Here is a 20,434-nt window from a genome sequence, read left to right on the forward strand (position 1 = left end):
GATTGAAGCATAGTGTTTTCACCTTTTTTGCTTGTTGTTTGCTTTTTTCTTTTTTCTTTCTCATATTTTTTCCCCTTTTCATCTGATTTTTCTTGCACAACCTGACAGATATGAGAATTTCACATGTTTAATGCTAGTAGCTTGCTTGCTGTCTTGGGGAGGAAGGAGAAAAAAGAGGAAGGGTGAAAATATTTGAAACATAAAGTCTTACAAAAATGTAATGTACTTAGAAAAATAAAATACTATTAATACTTATATAAATTAATCAATAAGAAAAATGAGGGGGAAATGGAATAGGTTTTAAAGAACATTAGATCTCTGGATGTTGCCACAGAAACCTATCTTGCAAATCTGAACCTAACCATATAGGAAAAAAAAAAAAAAAGACAAATGGTCAATAATTTTTAAAAAAGAATTTGAAACTTTTTAGGAATGGACCCATGAAATGTTATAACCCTTTTGGAAAGCAATTTGGAATTTGGAATAATGTGACTAAAATGTCTATACTTTGAACCACAGGCTCTGTTGCTGGGCTCATATCACAAACATCATCAATTTTTCTAAAATCTCCATATACTCCAAAATAGTTATAGCCACATTTTTTGTAATAGCTAAGAATTGGAAACAGAAAAGATATCCATTAGTTGGAAAGTAAGCAAATTGTGGTACATACATGTAATGGAATATTATTACCCTGTATGAAGTGATATGTGTAATAAATACAGAGAAAATGGAAAGAACTACATTAGCTAATGCAGAATGAAATAAGTAGATTTAATAAAACACTCTACATAGAAAATACAATAGCATAAATGGGAAAACAATGAAACCAAAAAATATCAAAAGTAAATGTAAGAAAATTATAATTCAGAGATATGAAATTACATCTTTAACTTACCCCTGTCAGTGTGGGAGACCCACAGGTGTTATACATTGCACATGTTTTGGGACATTCTCAATGCTGATTTTTTTTTCCCTCTCTAAAAAAATATCATTTGTTTTATGGCTCTTGAGCAATAAAATGGGGGTAGATACATGGGATACTGTGGTGATATATTAAAAAAAAGGAAAATAAATAAGAATATATTTTTTAAATCATATTTTAATTAGGGTGATTTATCCCATAACCCTTTCAATACATTCCATTAATGTGAAGAATAAAGGTGTGGCACTTGCAAAATTTATTTTCTTTTCACACATTGTACTAAAGTTCTCTAGGAATAACATGGAGTCTTTTTACTAAGGTACTAATAGGAAACATTTTTACTAAGGTACTAATATGCAAACAGATGCATTAAGTTAGGGGAGGATCATTGGGAAATATCTATAACTAAGTAAGAGCTACTTATCTCAAATGAGTACATCTATGCACTCAGACATTTTGTGTCAATCTCTGGATTTATTAACATCTCTATAGATAGCCTGGAAAGGAGAGACTGACACTATTGAATCATATGAATATTTCACTAAGGCTTTTCTCAATTCATCACATAATGATAGCTAGAAATAATTAGAACATATAATTAATGCTATATCAATAAAACCAGTCAGCATGAACAGAGTGGACAGAAATTAATTCTTTAATTGTAAAAAGTACACATGATGGAGTTCAGGTATGAAGGGAACATATCATTTAACAACTATTTATATATAAGTTCTTCTACTTTTAGAAGATATCTAATAAAAGCATGTTCTAAAAATAGAACTACTAAAAATAGTAGTTCTAAAAATAGAAAGAAAAATAGTCTTCAGATTTCCTGATGGACCCAAATAAGTGGTTGACTATAGGAATTCTGGAAAGTTGAAGTTGCATATAAACTTTATTAAAATAATATTAAATGTCAGACTTTAATGTAAAATAATGTAATTCAGATTTTAGGCCTGAAATCACTGCTAAAAATCTCTATGTAAGCATCTACATCTTTAAATCGATATAAAAAAACAGAAATTGAAACTTTGCATTAGACAGAGTACCATGTTTAAGTCATGGAGCTTGAAGTCAGGAAGATACATGTAGATAATGCTTATATGTGTCATTTGTATGGCCTTTCCATTTCATTAAAGTTCTCTGACTTTCTTTCCTCAATCTTGATTACATATTTTTTTTTCAAAAAAAAGTTTCTCACAAACAAAATAAATGCTACAATAATTAGAAAAGAACACATTAAATGGAGGGGGGAGAGATAAAACTTACATCATTTTTCTTGGATAAAAAGTCTCATTTTTTAATATTGGGAATTTGTTTAAATATCTAAGAATGATTCTCCTAGAAATAAATGGTCAAAGAACTATAATAAGCATTTTCAAAGGAAGAAATCTAATCTATGAATAGCCATTTAAAGATGCTCTAAATCAGGTCTAATTAGAAAAATGCAAATTAAAACAGTTTGGAGGTTCTACTTCATATCTGTCACAATGGCAAAGTTGACAAAAAAAGAAAAAAGAAAAGAAAAGCTTGAGGAGTTATGGAAAAATGGGTACATTAATATAGTTTTAGTAGAGCTGTGAATTAGTATAATCATTTTGGAAAATAATTTGGAACTATGCCCTAAAAGCTATTAAGTATTGTATAGCCTTTAATTCAGCAATATCCCCATTAAGTTTATACCTAAAGAAATCAAAGAAAGGAAAAGGAACCATATATGTCAAATTACATATAGCAGCATTTTTTTTTCTTACTGGAAAATAATTAGAAATTGAGAAGGACAATTTTTATAATAACAACAATATTATTAGAATGAACATCTTTGAAAAATTTGGGAACTATGATTATGCAATGACCAACCATGATTCTAGAGAAATTGATACCTACCACCTGATGGTGAGGTGATGGACTCAGAGGGCAGACTCAGACAAATCTTATTTGGTTATGATCAATGGGAGAATTTCTTTTGTTCGACTATACATGTTTTTGTTTTGCTTTGTTTTTCACACTTTCAGTTTATTCACAGATTTTGTATTTTTTGTTAAATATATTTATTATTCCAACTTTAAGAGTGATTTCTTGGATCAAAATAAAACAGTTAAATAAAACTAATGATTCAATGAACTCATCTAAATATTCATATGCTATTTGTCTTCTATATCATTCCCCACCTATTATTTTAAAAATATAGCAGAAATCTATTTTCTGTTCCTCCCACTCCCACCCCATTTTAAATAAGAAAAGAGAAAATGTTTTGTAACAAATACATAAATATGTATATTGCCACAGTGTATGTCTGTTTCTCCCTCTCTCTTCCCCTATCATATGTAACATATACATATATATATATATATATATATATATATACTTTTGCATATAAAAATTTTGTCTAACTATTTTGTGACCTCAATTTACCACTACTTTTCTGCAATGGATAGCAGTTGTCATTATCAATACTCTGGAATAACGAATGGTTGTATTGAACAAAATTCTTAAGCTTTTAGAGATGTTTGCTTTTATGATTATATATGTTACAAAAAGAGTTTTGCTTTTCTTTATCAGTAGGGAGAAGGAAAGTAGGGAAAGGGAGGAAAATGGATTCAGTTGTTTGAAAAAAATAATTTGAATTTAAAATAATGAGCATAATCTTTAAAAATGCAAACTCCTTAAGAGTTTAGATTGTGCATTTGCATGCCTTCATATTTGTATCACTTTGCATGTTGACTGGCAAAATGATAGATTCAATAAAGTTTAATTGATGTTTATTGACTAATTTCCTCAGAGGGTTACTTTTGGGATGAAATTATATGGTGCATATTTGTAAATCTATCTCTATATGTTTGTGTTTAAATAAATAAATAAATAAATATAGTTATATATATATATATATATATATAGTTATACATATACACATGTATGTTGGTATGTTAGAATGTGTAGCACCCAGATTACCTCCTCTGCATTTGGGACCACTTGACAAATTTAAGGATTTAAGATATTTTTTCCCTTTTTTTTTTTTTTTTTTTTTTTTTTGCTGATGTACCCTTTTTTATTGTCTTCTTCTCCCTCCTACCACATATTGGGACTTCAGCTGAGGTCCTACTCCTACTTTTCCCCTGCCTGAAGAGAAATAGACTTGTTTATCTCTCCTAAAAACACTCTTTTAGAAAGACAAAACTTTTACGTTGTCCAGATATTGAATGGAATCAGTTGCTTTTTCTCCACAAGTTTCCAGAATCTACCTATGGAATTCAAGCTCTCTTAGAACTCAGAAAAGCCAATCAGATAATTAAAGCTTTTGGTATCTCTCTCCATAAGCTCTATTTGACTAAGAGTTAGAAAGGTTTTTTTTTCTTGATTAACAAACTGTATACTTCTCAAATCATTTCAGGGTTACCTTCCAACAAATTTTAAAGTCTATCTGAGTCTGGGACATCAATTTTCCCTAACTTTTTTAAAACTCCTGGCACTTTTTCATGCAAATGAATCTGAGCAAGCAAAAGAGGACAAGGTCATTATCTTCTTTCCGGACCACATGTGTTCATTGTGTAGATATGTGAGTCTCCTAAGCTTTGCTATCATTAATTATTATACAAGTGTCTGCATCATCATCATGCTCCTCCTCCTTATCATCATTTTATTTTGTTTACTTTGTGATCCTTTATTAACAACCTCTGTATACAAAGATATGATCTGAAATTCTGCCAATTTCTTACATACAGCTAGGTCCTAATTAGTGTGAATAATGAATCTTTTGATGCAGTAGCTTATATTTGAGCTTTCACTATTTGAACTTATAATTATGTAAAATATGGTAATTGGTTCCAGCCCAATGGATATACTCAAAGTGAATTTGAATCATGCAGTCACTTCTGGGGATTCATTAGTCACACTAATCTGAACCAAGCTTGTGTTATATACCCAGATCTGCAGAAATGATCTCTTTTCTATACAAAATGGATACTACTTTTATGTAGTGTGTTTTCAACTTTGGTCAACAATTCTCTTTAAGAACTAATATACCTAATTTATTTTGGAAATTTCTTACTTTTTTTCTGTGATTGAAAACATTCTCCTTAGCGAAGATCTTTAAATAAACCTCTGTATTTTTCTTGCCAACTAATAAAAAGCCATTATTTAGTTAGTCTGGAAACTAAAGCCCTGCCAATTACAAATTTTATAAGTGCTTCCAGTGCTTGAAAATGGAAATTTCCTGAGATTCACATAAGGAAATGAGGATTTGTAGCTCCAATTCTTCTCTTTTCAACTCCCTTCAGACTAATCAGATCTAACTAACTTGGGTACTTAATATAATGATATAGAACCAAAAAATGTTGCAGCTGGGAAGTTCCTCAGAGGTCATTTCACCAAGCTCATCCTTTTACAGATGAAAAAACTAATACAGATCCTAATGATGCTTGGCTAGAGTGCTAATGCATCCTTAAGTTGAATAATCTTGAAAAGTAAATCAACTTGAAACGTAAACCTATCAATTGTAGATAAACCTGTCTTTTTATTATTGAATGTCAGTTCTAATCTTTTGATTTTGATAATGCTGTTCCAACAGCTGGGAATATCTTCCCTTCTCATCGACACTTATTAAAATCCTATAAAACCTTGGGTTATACTTGTTATCCTTCCTCTATTTTTTCATTTTGTCAATTTCCCAAAATCTTTGGCTGCTAGGCTCCCACAACTTCTGACTATATATGCTAGCTGTAATGTACTTATATACACACACACACTAGTACACATTACATATACTGTTTGCTCAGTTATTTTAGTCATATCTGACTCATTATGATCTTACTTGGAAATCTATTTGCAAAATTTCTGGAGTTATTTGTAATTTTCTTCTCTAGCTTATTTAACAGATGAGGAACTGAGGCAAATAGGATTAAGGGACTTGCCAAGTGTCATACGACTAGTTAATGTCTAAGGCTTGATTTGAACTCAGGAATTTGAACATTTATCACTTTAGGATTGGTATTCTATTCATGATGCCACTCAGTTTTTTTGATATATACTAGTACAATGAACCAGAGAAGGACTCAAAAAGCATCATGAAGGTATGTAATAGTTACATTGTAAGATAGCATAATCTCCAACCAAATCCTTCAATGTTTTTGGTGTCCTAGAGTCCTGCCACAAAGAAGAATTATATATATATATATATATATAATTTGCCTTGCAAATTAACAAAAATTCAATTCAAAAGGCATTCATTAAGCAATTCTAATAAGCAGCATCTGCTAATATGCAATATCTAGCAATATTTGCTAGATTTGGGGGTAGCTGTGTATAAAAAATTTTGAAAATTAAATAGTTCCTTTTCTCAAAGATATTACATTATTTTATACACAAGCCTCCTGTACATACAGACTATCATGAGTAAATACTAATATAAATCAATATTTTTAAAATATTTACTGTTTCATCTAGTATTGTTGTTGAAGTATATAATGATCTCCTGGTCCTGCTCATTTCACTCAGCATCAGTTCGTGTAAGTCTCTCCAGGCCTTTCTGAAATCATCCTGTTGGTCATTTCTTACAGAGCAGTAATATTCCATAATTTTCATATACCACAATTTATTCAGCCATTCTCCAACTGATGGACATCCATTCAGTTTCCAGTTTCTAGCCACCACAAAAAGGGCTGCCACAAACATTCGTGCACATACAGGTCCCTTTCCCTTCTTTATAATCTCTTTGGGATATAATCCCAGCAGTAACACTGCTGGATCAAAGAGTATGCACAGCTTGATAACTTTTTGAGCATAGTTCCAAACTACTCTCCAAAATGGTTGGATTAGTTCACAACTCCACCAACAATGCATCAATGTCCCAGTTTTCCCGCATCCCCTCCAACAATCATCATTGATGGATCAGGCCATCCTCAGCAACGAGATCAACCAAATCATTTCTAATGGAGCAGTAATGAACTGAACTAGCTATGCCCAGAAAAAGAACTCTAGGAGATGACTAAAAACCATTACATTAAATTCCCAATCCCTATATTTATGCACACATGCATTTTTGATTTCCTTCACAAGCTAATTGTACAATAATTCAGAGTCTGATTCTTTTTGTACAGCAAAATAATGTTTTGGTCATGTATACTTATTGTGTATCTAAGTTATATTTTAATATATTTAACATCTAATGGTCATCCTGCCATCTAGGGGAGGGGGTGGGGGGGGGGTAAGAGGTGAAAAATTGGAACAAGAGGTTTGGCAATTGTTAATGCTGTAAAGTTACCCATGTATATATCCTGTAAATAAAAGGCTATTAAATAAATTAAAAAAAAAAAAAAAAAGAAAAAAAAATATTTACTGTTTGCCAGAAAATATATTAATAATGGAGATTCAAATACAAGAACTGGACCAAAAAACCCTACTCTCAATGAGCTTACATTCTAACTACTACTGTAGAAACAGCAATTGTTTGTTTTTGTCAACTGCCAGCAGGAAGCCCCAAAACATGAGAGAACTGGTATCTCTGTTTGGACTATTGGCAACAATTTCAGCTTTCTTAATCTATACAATGTGTTCACTCTCTCATTATTTTAATAGCTTTTCCCAACTAGTCTGAAGCCTGCTGACCTTAGGATATATTGTATTTAGGATTTTAAATCCTATGAGAGGTAGCCTGTTATAATTAAAGAGAATCAGGAAGACCTAGGTTCAAAACTATCTGTAATACATGCTGGCTTTGTGACATCAGTGAAATTGCTTAACCACTCAAAGCTCTAAGGAATATTTTGAGATTTTAAAATGTAGGGATGATGCTGAGCTTCATTGTTAGTGAAAATTCCTCATCAAAAGCTCCCTATACCAAGTAAATCACGAGTACTTTCCCAATCCCTATGCCCCTGAGTGGTTCTTTTTTATTTATTATTTAGTTGTAGGAAGTTACATTTCCACTGAAACTATATCATTAATACCTATGCATTACATTTTATGTTTTCATTTATTTAAAAAGTTCCAATAGTCCCCCAAATTTTTGTTTCCATTTAAAATTCCACATTAATATTTTAGTTGTTGTTTCTTTCCACTGAATCATAGTAACTATCATAATTTTAAATAGGATAAAGGAAAAATAGGATTAAATTTTAGCTTGTTTTTCTTTAGGAAAATGACAATACTATATTCACTTTTTCCTTTTATCATCAACTGTGACAAAAAACAAACACTGCACATGTAATGAGTACTTTATAAAAACTTTAATGTCAATGAAATGATTTTGAATGTTTTTATTTTCTTTCAGGAAATATATGAGGAAACATAAAACATTGCCTTAATCTTTCAATAATAAATCTAGAATGAAAAAGGCCTCAGAGGACATTTAGCAACATTCTTATTTTATAGATTAGGAGACCAAGATGGCTTACTCAAGGTGAAATGTATAATGTCAAAGGCAGAATTTGAACTCTGAATTTAAACATTTCAAAAAAAATGTAATGATCAATTTTGAAAACAAAATCATGACATTCTTATTCCCTGAATTAATTATTAATTCTTGCATATTTAACCTTAAGTTTATATTTTAAATTACCCCTATAAATAATATTAAATAAAGACCCACAAAATTTCACTAAATTGCTAAGAATCTTAGCAATAATCTTCACATATTTTGCATAGATGAGAAAAACTTATGTCAGCGAGAACAGACCTGTCTGTCAGAAATGTCATTACTAGTTGTCTAAACCCTGTTCTCTCTGTCTGTCTCTCTATTTCTCTCTCTTTCTGCCTCTCTCTGTGGACACACACATACACATACACCCTCTTACACAAAAATGTGTATGTGCTAAAGAAAATTAAAAGTTATCTATTTTCCTCAGTTTAATGTTTTAAACTTTCTTTATATTGGCATACCATCCAAATTATATTAGATTAAAACTTAATTCTTCTAACTCTCTAAGTCCTCCAAAATATATTTCTGGAAGAAAAAAAATGACATTTCACAATTTATTTTTGACAAATATTGAAAGACCAAGAATAAAAAAGAATAAACATAGAATCTATTTAGGTAGTCTACTCTGTTTCTTTTGTTTGCAAAAACAAATTTACTTAATAGTGAATACATAGATCAGCTCATGTTACTATTTTATTCAAAACTCTTCAGTCTTTCCCTATTTCCTTGGGAGTAAACTTCACTAAACTGCAGTCATAGCTCTCTACATTCTAATGCAACCACTGCTGCTTTTTATTCAGTCTTATCCAGGCCATTTGTGACCCTATCTGGGATTTTCTTTTATTATTATTTAAAATTAAATGCATTTTCTTGTGTATCATGATAAATATGGAAATATGTTTTGAAGAATTGCACATCTTTAACCTATGTTGGATTACTTGCTGTCTAGGGGTGAGGGTTGGGTGACAGGACAGAGAAAAATTTGGAAAACAAGGTTTTATCAGGGTGAATGTCAAAAAACTATCTTTGCATATATTTTGAAAATAAAAAAACTATTATTTTAAAAATAAAATTAAATAAAAAATAAGAAAAAAAAATCAAAACAGAAAAAGAAAAACTGAAAAAAGGAAACTAAACATTTTCATGAGTCCAATTCCTGATAACTCTTCAGTTCTAATCTTTAACTAACTTTGTTATTACTTACCCTCCCTTTCCTTCCCTCCCCATGAATCCTTCCCTTATCTTCTCTTCCTATCCTTTTCCTTTCTCTTTATCCCATTCCCATTAATCTAAATACCTTTCTGTATCCCACCTTATCCTATGCTAGTCTTTCCCCCACTTTATCTCTTCCCCATTAATCTATACACCTTATCCCACTATCATAACTCTGCACTCCACCTTATCTTTTATCCTTTGCCCATTAATCTGCACATCTTGTCCCACTCTCATAAAAGTACACACCCTTTTCTATCCCACCTTATCCTAAGTCCTCAAGATGCATTCATAGCTAATGCATATCAGTAAGTGCAATTTCGTTGGATTCCTATCTCCATGTTTTTAATCATTTTGTTGCTCATGCCTAGAATTAAAATGGCTTCCATCTTAATCTTTTAATGTTCAAATCCTACCTTTTCTAGATGAACTTGAATAGTACCTCCCCCAAATTGTCACTACTGAACTTCACTTTAAGGCACAATTATATCATTTACTTTTGGATTTCCCTAATATACTTATTGTGCAATATTTTACATTCCAGATTTTCTTGTCTTATACAAGTTCTAAGAACTTATACAAGTTCTATGCTCCTTAAGGTCAAGGACTGTGTTATATCCTGCCAGAGTCTACTAACAGTAGCAACATAAATGTTTGTTGACAGGCCAAAGGATAATCCTAGAGGTCTCTCTCTATATATATATATCTTTAGGATGATGAAAGAGAACTCCTTTGTTCCATTTAAGTCAACAACATAACACCTAATCCTATAATCCTATGCCTTGTAAATGTTTATTTAGTATCTTATAACCCTCCTCCCCCCCATAAAAGCCCCAGTTTAAAAGACTATTTTATTTTGCTTTTTGTCTTCCATTCTTCTTAGAAAAGCAACAATTTCTTTGTTTTTGTTTTTGTTTTTTCCATTTTAACACTGAAAACCCAAACAAACCTAGAAGGGATCTGAACTGTCTAAATAATCATTTCTTCAAAACCCAGCTAAGAAATTTTTGCTTTTTCTTGAGATTATTTTAAGCCATTTTTCTTTCATCTTGAACTGCTTACTGAGTAATAATAAAAGTCTTTTTAAATATTATTGTAATAATAATATTTATTCTTCTTGCTCAGAGAAACTGAGCAAGATAGAGAGTAGAAAACAATTTAATAGTTTATTAAATGGAGAGTTTTAATATCAGAGAAACTGAGCAAGATAGAGAGTAGAAAACAATTTAATAGTTTATTAAATGGAGAGTTTACTGGAACCAAATGGATCCATGGTTTGGTCCCAGAGCTGAGATAGAGAGTAGAAAACAATTTAATAGTTTATTAAATGGAGAGTTTACTGGAACCAAATGGATCCATGGTTTGGTCCCAGAGCTGAATGAGACTATCATCTCAAAGAATCCAGTAGTGAATGTCAGATACAAGATTCTTTTATAGGATAACAAGAATAATGACATAATGGGGGAGGTATCTTGATGGGGATGATCTAATTGGGGGGAGGCACCTAGGATGAAATAATGGGAGGTACTGGAGAGGCTCCTGATATTCTAATGATGTCTAAAATGGATAAAGACCTTTATCTCATCAAACATTATGAGGGAATGATTATAAATTGAGGCAGAGTAATTAAATAGGACAATTAGGGAAACTGGGTCAGGACATTAAAAGAGAACTGTGGCACAACAATATCACAGGTATATAGATTAATGTAACCATACTAATTCATTAATTCTTTAGAAAATTCATTTCTAATTTCATTGGTTTCACTATGTCAGTCATGTATGTGTTTAGCTTACTTCTAATAAAGCTCATCTATAACTCCCTCAGGTACATAAACTCTGCTACTTTCTTCTTACTAAGGAAATATTGAATTATTATTTCATTTTTAATCCTCATTTCTTATTAAAATTATATAAATGCTATATTAATTGATACTACTGGATAAATGATCCTGGATAAATGGAATCACAAAATCAAGAAGACTTTCTTTTAAAATAGAGAATGGGAGAAATATTTCTTACAAATTTTCAGATTTATAGATTTGGCAATTTCTATGAAATTTCTATGAGTTGCTCATTTGCAATCAACCCCATAAAATATATTCTCTAGTTTCCAGCAGTTAACTATTGTATCTATCAAACTTTGTATGTGGCTTTCATAATATTTCTTAAAATACATTATTTTATTTGCTTATAAATAAAAATCTTTCTTTTTTTCTTTTTAATAGATTTTATTGATATCATTTATGATCTAGATTTCTCACTATATCTCTCTTACTCTCAGAAAATCATTCCTTAATTTGTTTTAATAAAAAAGAGGAATGAAAGAAAAAAAATAAGCAAAACAAATCAATGTATCAAAAAAAAAAACACACATAAATTGACACTATATGCTATGTTCTCAATCTGCAAATTCTATTCTCCCTCTGTGTTTAAAGGAGTAGGGGAGGGAAGATGTGCTGTCATTTATCTTCTTTGGGATCAAGATGGTTCTTTGTTATTTTGCAAGATCTGCTTTTGAAATTTTTATGAAATGTTTTTCTCCAGTTTATGTAGAAATTGTATATGTCATTGCCTTTGCTCATTTTTTAAAAATAAAAGTCCTTATATGCTTCTCTGAATTCATCATAGAAAAACCAAGACATCTGATCTACACAGTTCTTTACTGGCTTTTTTCATCTTATTGTTCCAATAGGTCTATAATATGAAGTGGTCATTCTGTGATTATTGAACATTAAGATAATTTCCCACAGAAATGTTGACCACACTTCTCACTGACTTCTAAGTTGTTTTGAAATTTCACCTTCAAATATTTGGGGTGATTTAACTTTATTTCCCTCTACATTAGGCTTTTTGCTAATGGATTTTCCTCTATATGCCTTATTATCATTTTTGTGAGGCAACAATACTTCTAACATCTTTATAATAATTTAAGTCTTAAATTGGTTTTGTCCTTGGTTGTCTGAACTGAGGTGTTGCTGTCTTTTGATATGGCAAGAATATCAGTGGAGAACACAGTTGTAACCTTAAATTAAAATGTTCACCAAACTAATTAATCAAAAGGCATTTAGTAATGTCTACTGTTGTTTTGTCATGTCTGATTCTTTGTGACGCCATTGATCAATGCTATCCATAGGATTTTCTTGGCAAAGATATTGGAATGTTTTGCCATTAGTCTCTCCAGTGTTTTAAAGCAAACTGGGGTTGAGTTAAATTTTGACCCTCTCTAGGGTCACACAGCTAATACATACCTGAAGGCAAATTTGAACTCAGATCTTTCTGACTCAATAGTCCCAGCACTCTATCCATTGAGGCACCTAGCTGCTTCCTTATTAATATCTACTTATTAATGTCAGAGTACCTTGATGCTATGGAAAAAATGGATAAAAATAAAATAATCTGTCCTTCCAGGAGTTTATATTCTATCAGAGGGGAAAAAATGTATAAATGTAAATGAATTTAAAGATAAACTAATTTCAGAGAATGTAATAAAAACTGTCAGAAGCAGAAGACAGAAAGTATAATGCCAGAGAAACTGAGGCAGGATAGTGATTAGAAAACAATTCAATATTTTATTTAATGGGAGAGATTTACTGGGACCAAATGGATCCATGGTTTAGTCCTAGGGCTGAATGAGACTATCCTCTCCAAGAATCTAGCAGTGAATGTCAGATACAAGATTCTTTTATTGGATAACAAGAATGGTGACAAAAAGGGGGAGGTACTTGGGATAGGGTTGACCTAATGGGGGAGGGACCTAGGATGAGGATGATATAATGGAGGCAGGCACCTAGGATGATATAATGGAGGGAGGTACTGAAGAGTCTCCTCATATTCTAATGATGTCTAAGATATAAGACCTTTATCCCATCAAACATTAAGAAGAAATGATTATAGCCTGAGGTCTAAGATATAAAACCTTTATCCTATCAAACATTAAGAGAGAATGGTTATAACCTGAGGCAGAGTAACGGAATAGGACAATTAAGGAAACCGGGTCAGGACATTAAAAGGGAACTGTGGCACAACAAAAGATCATACAGAAAAGAGGATTTCGGTAGGAGATAGAAAATATTCAATTGTATTTGGATAGAAACCAGGGAATATCATTTCAGGAGATGAGAAGGAATAAAAGGATGCATGTACAGAAATGTACAGAAATATAGTAGAAAAAAAAATTGAAGACAGAATGATCACTAATTGGGGGCATCAGGGAATGATTTGTTAGCTGAGAGAAAATATTTCTCAAAGAAGTAATTTACATTTGATTTTCTTGTTATTGAGATGCTTCATTTCACAAATTCATGTTGTAATATTCTAATTTCTTTTAGATGATGATATGGTAAAATCTCTGTTGACCAGATAACTGTATCTAACAATATTATTACATTGTTAGCAACTATTATAATATGGAATTACTATGGATAGGATATAGGGACTCATCCCACAACTCTAGTGAACTAATTTTATAGGGTCATGAGAGTTACAATTGAAAAGGATCCTAAAGATCATATCTAATCCCATCTTTTTATCATGCAAATAAAGAAAGTGGGTCCAGATATGTCAAACATTTTTCTCCTGGTAGCAGCATCTAGATGTCTGTGGTTGCAAAAATATTATCTAGTACTATTGTAATAAAATTCATAAAAGTGATAATCCTTATTTATAAAAGTATAAGAATCTGAATTATAAAATGAGGTCACATCCTTCAATTTACTTCAAATCATTTGTAATTATGGGGGTGATAGTCATGGGGGATAAAATATTCAATTATATAAGCTCTGAATAGAGCAGAATTATACATTTTATGGCTTTTAACAATGATAACTGATATACTTAATGGTTTGGTGTTTTGTTTTGTTTTGTTTTTTCTTGTATGTTTTCAACTCTTTGCCTTATCTATCTGCCTATAAGCTGAACCCAAATTCTGTTTCTTTTGAGACTTTTATGTGAATTGTTTCCATACTTCTCACCTGAGACATCTGTTATTCCTGCTAATATGGTCATTGTTAATGCTCTACATCATAGGGAATCCTTATTGTATTTGCTTCTCTTTGTAAGTCATCAAATTTTTAAATCTGTGATATGACCCCCATACTGGGCAGGAGAGATTTACTGGGAAAATGGATCTATGGTTTAGTCTCAGGACTGAATAAGGCTATCGTCTCAAAGAACACACACACACACACACACACACACACACACACACATACATATACTATCCTAACCTTAAACTTAAAATGTTAATGTATGATCACTCCTACTGAAAGTAAGGGTCAAAGAAAATATTGACTAAATTCAATTCTCTAACTAACATCTCTCCCTCATTTCAAATGTTTCCCTGATAAAATGTCTAAACCTTGATGAAAGATCCATTATACCTCATCATAAACCATCTAATATTAATGTTCAATAAAAATGGTTTTTCAGAGCCTTACTCCTGAGGTAGATAGCCTAAGAACATACTGAGGCCATGTAACCATGTTGGGATATAATAGTGATTATCTCCTGTGTTAAGGGTCCAAATTTAGCTCTTTAATTGATTAATTTACTGGTTGGTATATCTATTCTAATCACTTAAGTGATGCCAAATAGTTCATGAGCAAGAACATTCAAAATAACACTATCTTCAGGTGCTATTTTAATATTCAATATTTATCCTGGAAAGTCTGGAATATCTATAATATCATGCACCTGTTTCAAATCAAATTGCTAAAATAATATATTCATACAAAACATTGCAATTTGTACTGATTTTTATTTTTAATAGAATATGATGGCTGCAACACTATTTTTAGTATGATTTTCAAATAACAAGATTAATGTATTCCATATTTATTTTGAAGAGCAGATGTTTGACATTTTGTGAATCTTAAATCAGGTACAAGGGAAATGGTCAGATAATTCAGGAGAATTTCTCTCAGTGTTTTTTTTCCCCCAAGGATAAAAAAAAAAAAGGCATTTGGTTTGTTACATTTTTTGGCCTCTCTGAGGATCTTTTCCTTTACATTATATGATCTAATGACAAATTCTCAGACTAACATTCAAAATCCTACAAATTCTGACTCCAGATGAATTTTTTAACCTTTTCTCCATTGCTTCAAAATAACCTATTCAAAATGGCCTATTCAGTATTTGTTAAATATATTCATAATTTTAACTTTATCCTCTGATCAGACCAATTTCCCTTCCTCAATAAATAAAAATACTTTTTCTCATAGAGACGTTAAGCTCCTTGGGGACAGAAATTCTTTATTTTTTGTCTTTCTTTTTTCAGCACATAGATCTTCTTGTGATCTTGTTTTCAGGTGTAACTTTGAGAAATTAAGATAATCCAAATTTCTTGCTTTCTTGGGGAGGGAGATGGTAAGGGAGGGAGAGAGAAAAAAAAATTGAAATACAAAGTCTTACAAGAATAAATGTTAAAATCTACTTTTACATGTATTTGGAAAAATAAAATGCTATTAGAAAAAATTAAGATAATAAAAGTGACAGATTTGTGGGTGCTGGTAAGAGTTTGTATAAGACCGTACTGATGGATAGTTGAGGAATACTAAGGATATAGGTAATGATGGGTAAAGAAATTAATTGACTGGGAGATAAGATTGATATCTTAATATTCCATAAAATGACCCCTCAATAGTTTCAAGATTGCATTACTTCCATTATGTAGTTCTTCTGTGTGTATCTGTTTGGACTAAATTTCTCTTCTCTTCTTTGTCTTCTTAAGAACCACTTTTATTAGTTTATATTGACCATCAGGGTAGAATGGTAGAATTAAAATTGGAAAGTGACTGTAGTTATTTAGTTTGATATTTTGATCTAATGTATGGGGAAACTAAAGGACAGATTAAATCCTTAGGTTAAGACAAAACCAAATGACTTGATCAAAGTCACAAAAGTATCAAATCACAGAATTAGGTTCTTGACATCAGATTCTGTGAGGTTAAATTTAGTTTTATTTCTACTCCCCTGTGCTGCTTTGCATTAGGCATATCAGATCAGTTATGGTAGTTCCATTGCCCATTGATTGTATAGCTAGGTAATTTTAAAACTGACAAATCTTTTCCCTTTTCTATCCATTGGCATTATAGATTTGTCTCTAAGTGTTTTGGGGATTAAATCTTAATATCTCATGTCAAGCTTCCTTGAAATTTGTTTTCAATATTGATTTTAGCTTCTTTATGAAGCAAAGTGGCTTATGTTTTTTTAGTATTATTTGTCATTGTGTTTTGTAGATAGTTCATTAAATTGGTGTTGGCCTTGGCTTCTTTTTCTGTTTGGAAAGATTAGCTTTTTGGTAAGTAATTAATTCCTGTGGATTGGTGGTTTGCATATTGTGGTCATTGATTTTTATTATTTAGACCTATAGGAGATGACAAAATTCAAGGTCAATTTACTTGCTGTTTATTTTTCCTTTCACATTTTTGGAGGTATCAACCGATTATTTGAAAAGATCAGGTAGGAGTATTTCAAATTGTTTCTTCATTCTGCCACACCATTACACAGTAATAAAAATAAATCATAATAGAATGAGAGAAGCTCTCTCCCCCTCCCTCCCCACCCCCACACACACACTTATGTGTTTTGCCATGGCTAAAGAATTCATCATTTAGTTGTCAGGGTACTAATCATAAACCTCTCTGTATTTAGCTAACTTGAGCAACAATGAGTAGATTTTATGTATCTTCAATACCAATTATCTCCAGTAAAAATGAAAACAAAACAAAAGCAAAGAAACAAACAAAATTCTTTGATTAACATGTTATTCTGGCATAACCATTAAGCATCCAATATATCCAAAACATGATCAAGCATCATAGTAGGAGATCTGTCTAGTGTCTACTCCTATCTTAGTTCTTCTGCTCTTCTTTGCTTTTTCATGTCCAATCAGGTTATATCTCTTGATTCTAACTCAACAACAACTTTTTGTATCCATCTCTTCTTAGCCACCATTATGCATCAAGTCCTTATTATTTCTTGCCTGAATTATTGCAGTAGCTTCTTAATTTATCTCCAGATGGCATTCACATTTATATTATTCAAGCACAAATCTGTCCACTTTGCTCTTCCTTCATGTCCATTTCTATACCACATACCATGATATTTTTACTCCAACCTTCATCCTCATGGATGCTAGAAACTTTTTGTTAGAAACTTGTACCTTGTCTTTGGAATACCAGGCTTTTATAGATAAGCATTCATTTCATCATGTCCTGAATGGGCCCTTTTATGATCCCCTGTTTCCAGCTCTCCTTTCCAGTACTTCTCTGTTATAATATGAGTTCATTAAAAAGCAGGTACTGTTTTTGTTTGTTTGAATTTATATAGCACAGGTTCAGACATAAAAAAAGACACTTCAGAAATATTTTTCTTTAAATTCAAATGTATGAGGTTTGTCCTGATCTTCCTAATTGCTATTATTTTTTTCTTCAAAAAATTCTCCTTATCTCCTTTGTATATATTTTATGTTTAATTTTCTTTTTGAATATTATTTCTTCCCTTCTCTGTAATCAATATGTTTCTTAAGAGAAGATAATCTTCCATTTTTCACTCTGTTATCTACTTAGCATAGGACCTGGTATATAGTAGGATCTTAATAAGTGGCTGCTGAATGAATGCTTTATACACATGACTTTTATTAAAAGAAAGCCAATTCCATCCCTAGAAATATGCTACTACAATTATTATTTCTTAGAAAATTTTAATTTTATTTTTCTCTTGAATATTGTTAAATAAAACAAATGACAATTTAAAATAGTACTTTTCTCTACCAGAGACCCACCATTATTAAAATGTGACAATAGGATTTCTATTGTTGTTGGTTTTTTTTTTTTTTTTTTTTTTTTTTTTTTTTGTGTGTGTGTGTGTGTGTGTGTGATTGAAAGACTGTTGGGTTGAAAAGAGAAAGATAAATCTTAGAGCCTTCTTGAGTTACCCTGGCCTTAACAATCTTTGAAAATGAGGATAAATGTCTTGAATTAGATTTGAAACACCAATTGTCAAGTGTACTTTCTTAGTGAAGTAGGTAGACAGTTTATATATTGCCATCTCAAGAGGCCTGTTCTATTACATATACTAGTTTAAATCTTCATATAACTTTCTCACCTCATCTGACAGAACACTGTCTACTCTAGACATGATAGATATCAATCGTCATGTCAAAGTGTTCTTTCTGGAGCAAATAAGCTGAATACAAAACCAAATGTCAAGAAGTCCCTTCAGGAATGTATCCATCAATTCAGATAAAACCATATTCCAGGTTCACCTGCAAATTTCTCATTATATAACTCCTTCAATCTATTCTGTGCTTACAATACTTAGGCACAAAAGCTAGTCAATGTAAGGTCAGCAATATTTTCTTTTTATTTTCATTAATCTTATAGCTAACTGACACTAAAATAATCAATATGGTCATTCAATTTGGGGGGGGAATCCAGTTATTTAGAAACATAGATTTTTTTTTCTCATCTTAACTCATTATTTTGTTATTAACTAGCCATAAATTTTGAAGCCATATAAATTTTATTTTAAAACATGTCATTAAATATCTGATACATGCCAAGAGCTTAATAGAAATAATATGAAATGTTGAATTTTATCTGAGTAACTGGAGAAAGATATTTTGAAAAGAAGTAGTGACAGCTCAGAATTTTATAAGGTAATTTTCTATAGGTCAGGGATTCTTAACCTCTGTGTATATCATAGAAATCTTTACAGTCTGGTGAAGCATATTACCCAATTATTAGAAAAATTTACTTAATAAAAAAGTATTGAAGAAAATGCCAGTTAAAGATGAGTAAAAATAAACATCCTTATGCATGTATTTGTGTATACATATATACATGTATATGTACGTATATAAGTGCCTGCATGTGTATGTATGGATATATATATGCATATATGTATATTTGTATGTGTATGTACATATACATACATATATGTTTTTCTTATAGACCAGAATAATCTATCACTGGTCCAGGTTAAGAACCTTAACAGTAAATGAGCAATTTATATAATGTCAGCAAAAATAATGTGCTTATATTCAAATAATATGTGTGTTGATATTAAGCATGATGCATCTATGAAACCTCAAAGGGTTGTTTTAAGATCAAATGAGGTAACATGTAAGCATTTTGCAAATCTTATAGTGCTCTATATAAATGATAAGTTAATTTTAAGGATGTAACATGCTCATATTTGAAAGGACTCTACATGAAGGAATGAAAATAATAATTTGATTCAGTAATTTAATTGAATAAATTTTTTCAATAAAAATAAGTTTCAAATAACAAGGTTTTGTTGTTTTGTTTTGTTTTGTTTTGTTTTTGGTCTTTCTATCAGGTCATCAAGCTTGCCTTTGAAGAGTTTGAATTGGAAAGAGGCTATGACACTCTAACAGTAGGAGATGCTGGGAAAGTAGGTGACACTAGAACAGTGTTATATGTGTAAGTACATCTTAAAAATTCAACTTTTGTACAGTAAATTAAATACTTTGCATAGGTTTACATGTGTATGAATACTTGGGAATTTAAAATTATTTTCAGTTGTGTGATAACTTTTATTAACAAGGTTGCCTATGAAATAAGAGTTAAAATTCCAATATTGTCTAAAGGCTTGAAATTGTATTCCTCTAATAGGACAAAAGCTAAATGAGTTTAAAAAGACAGGGATAATGATTCCTTCATTTTTACGTCTCCTGTAGTTCCTAGCATAAGGCCTTGTTCATGATAGAATTTCAAGAAATCTTTGCTACATAAATGTATGAATAAATAAATCTTTTTTATATTAAAGGTATGCTTCTAACAAATTAAGTTAGGAGCTATTAAGTTTAAAAAAATGACAAATTTTAGCATAGTAAAATTTTAACTAAATCTCCTTGGA

At 31.0% G+C, this 20,434-nt stretch overlaps 1 protein-coding gene across 2 annotated transcripts in view; it reads left to right on the forward strand.

Moving 5' to 3' along the window:
* CSMD1 (CUB and Sushi multiple domains 1) overlaps window positions 1-20,434 on the forward strand; it is a 2,563,917-nt gene that overhangs the window by 1,888,597 nt on the left and 654,886 nt on the right. For both annotated transcript variants that reach the window (XM_031949178.1, XM_031949179.1), the window contains exon 11: window positions 19,895-19,998. In XM_031949178.1, coding sequence (XP_031805038.1) covers window positions 19,895-19,998 — 104 coding nt within the window. The remainder of the gene's footprint in view (window positions 1-19,894; window positions 19,999-20,434) is intronic.

This window comes from Sarcophilus harrisii, chromosome 2 (assembly GCF_902635505.1).
Source record: "Sarcophilus harrisii chromosome 2, mSarHar1.11, whole genome shotgun sequence".
Lineage (NCBI taxonomy): Eukaryota > Metazoa > Chordata > Mammalia > Dasyuromorphia > Dasyuridae > Sarcophilus > Sarcophilus harrisii.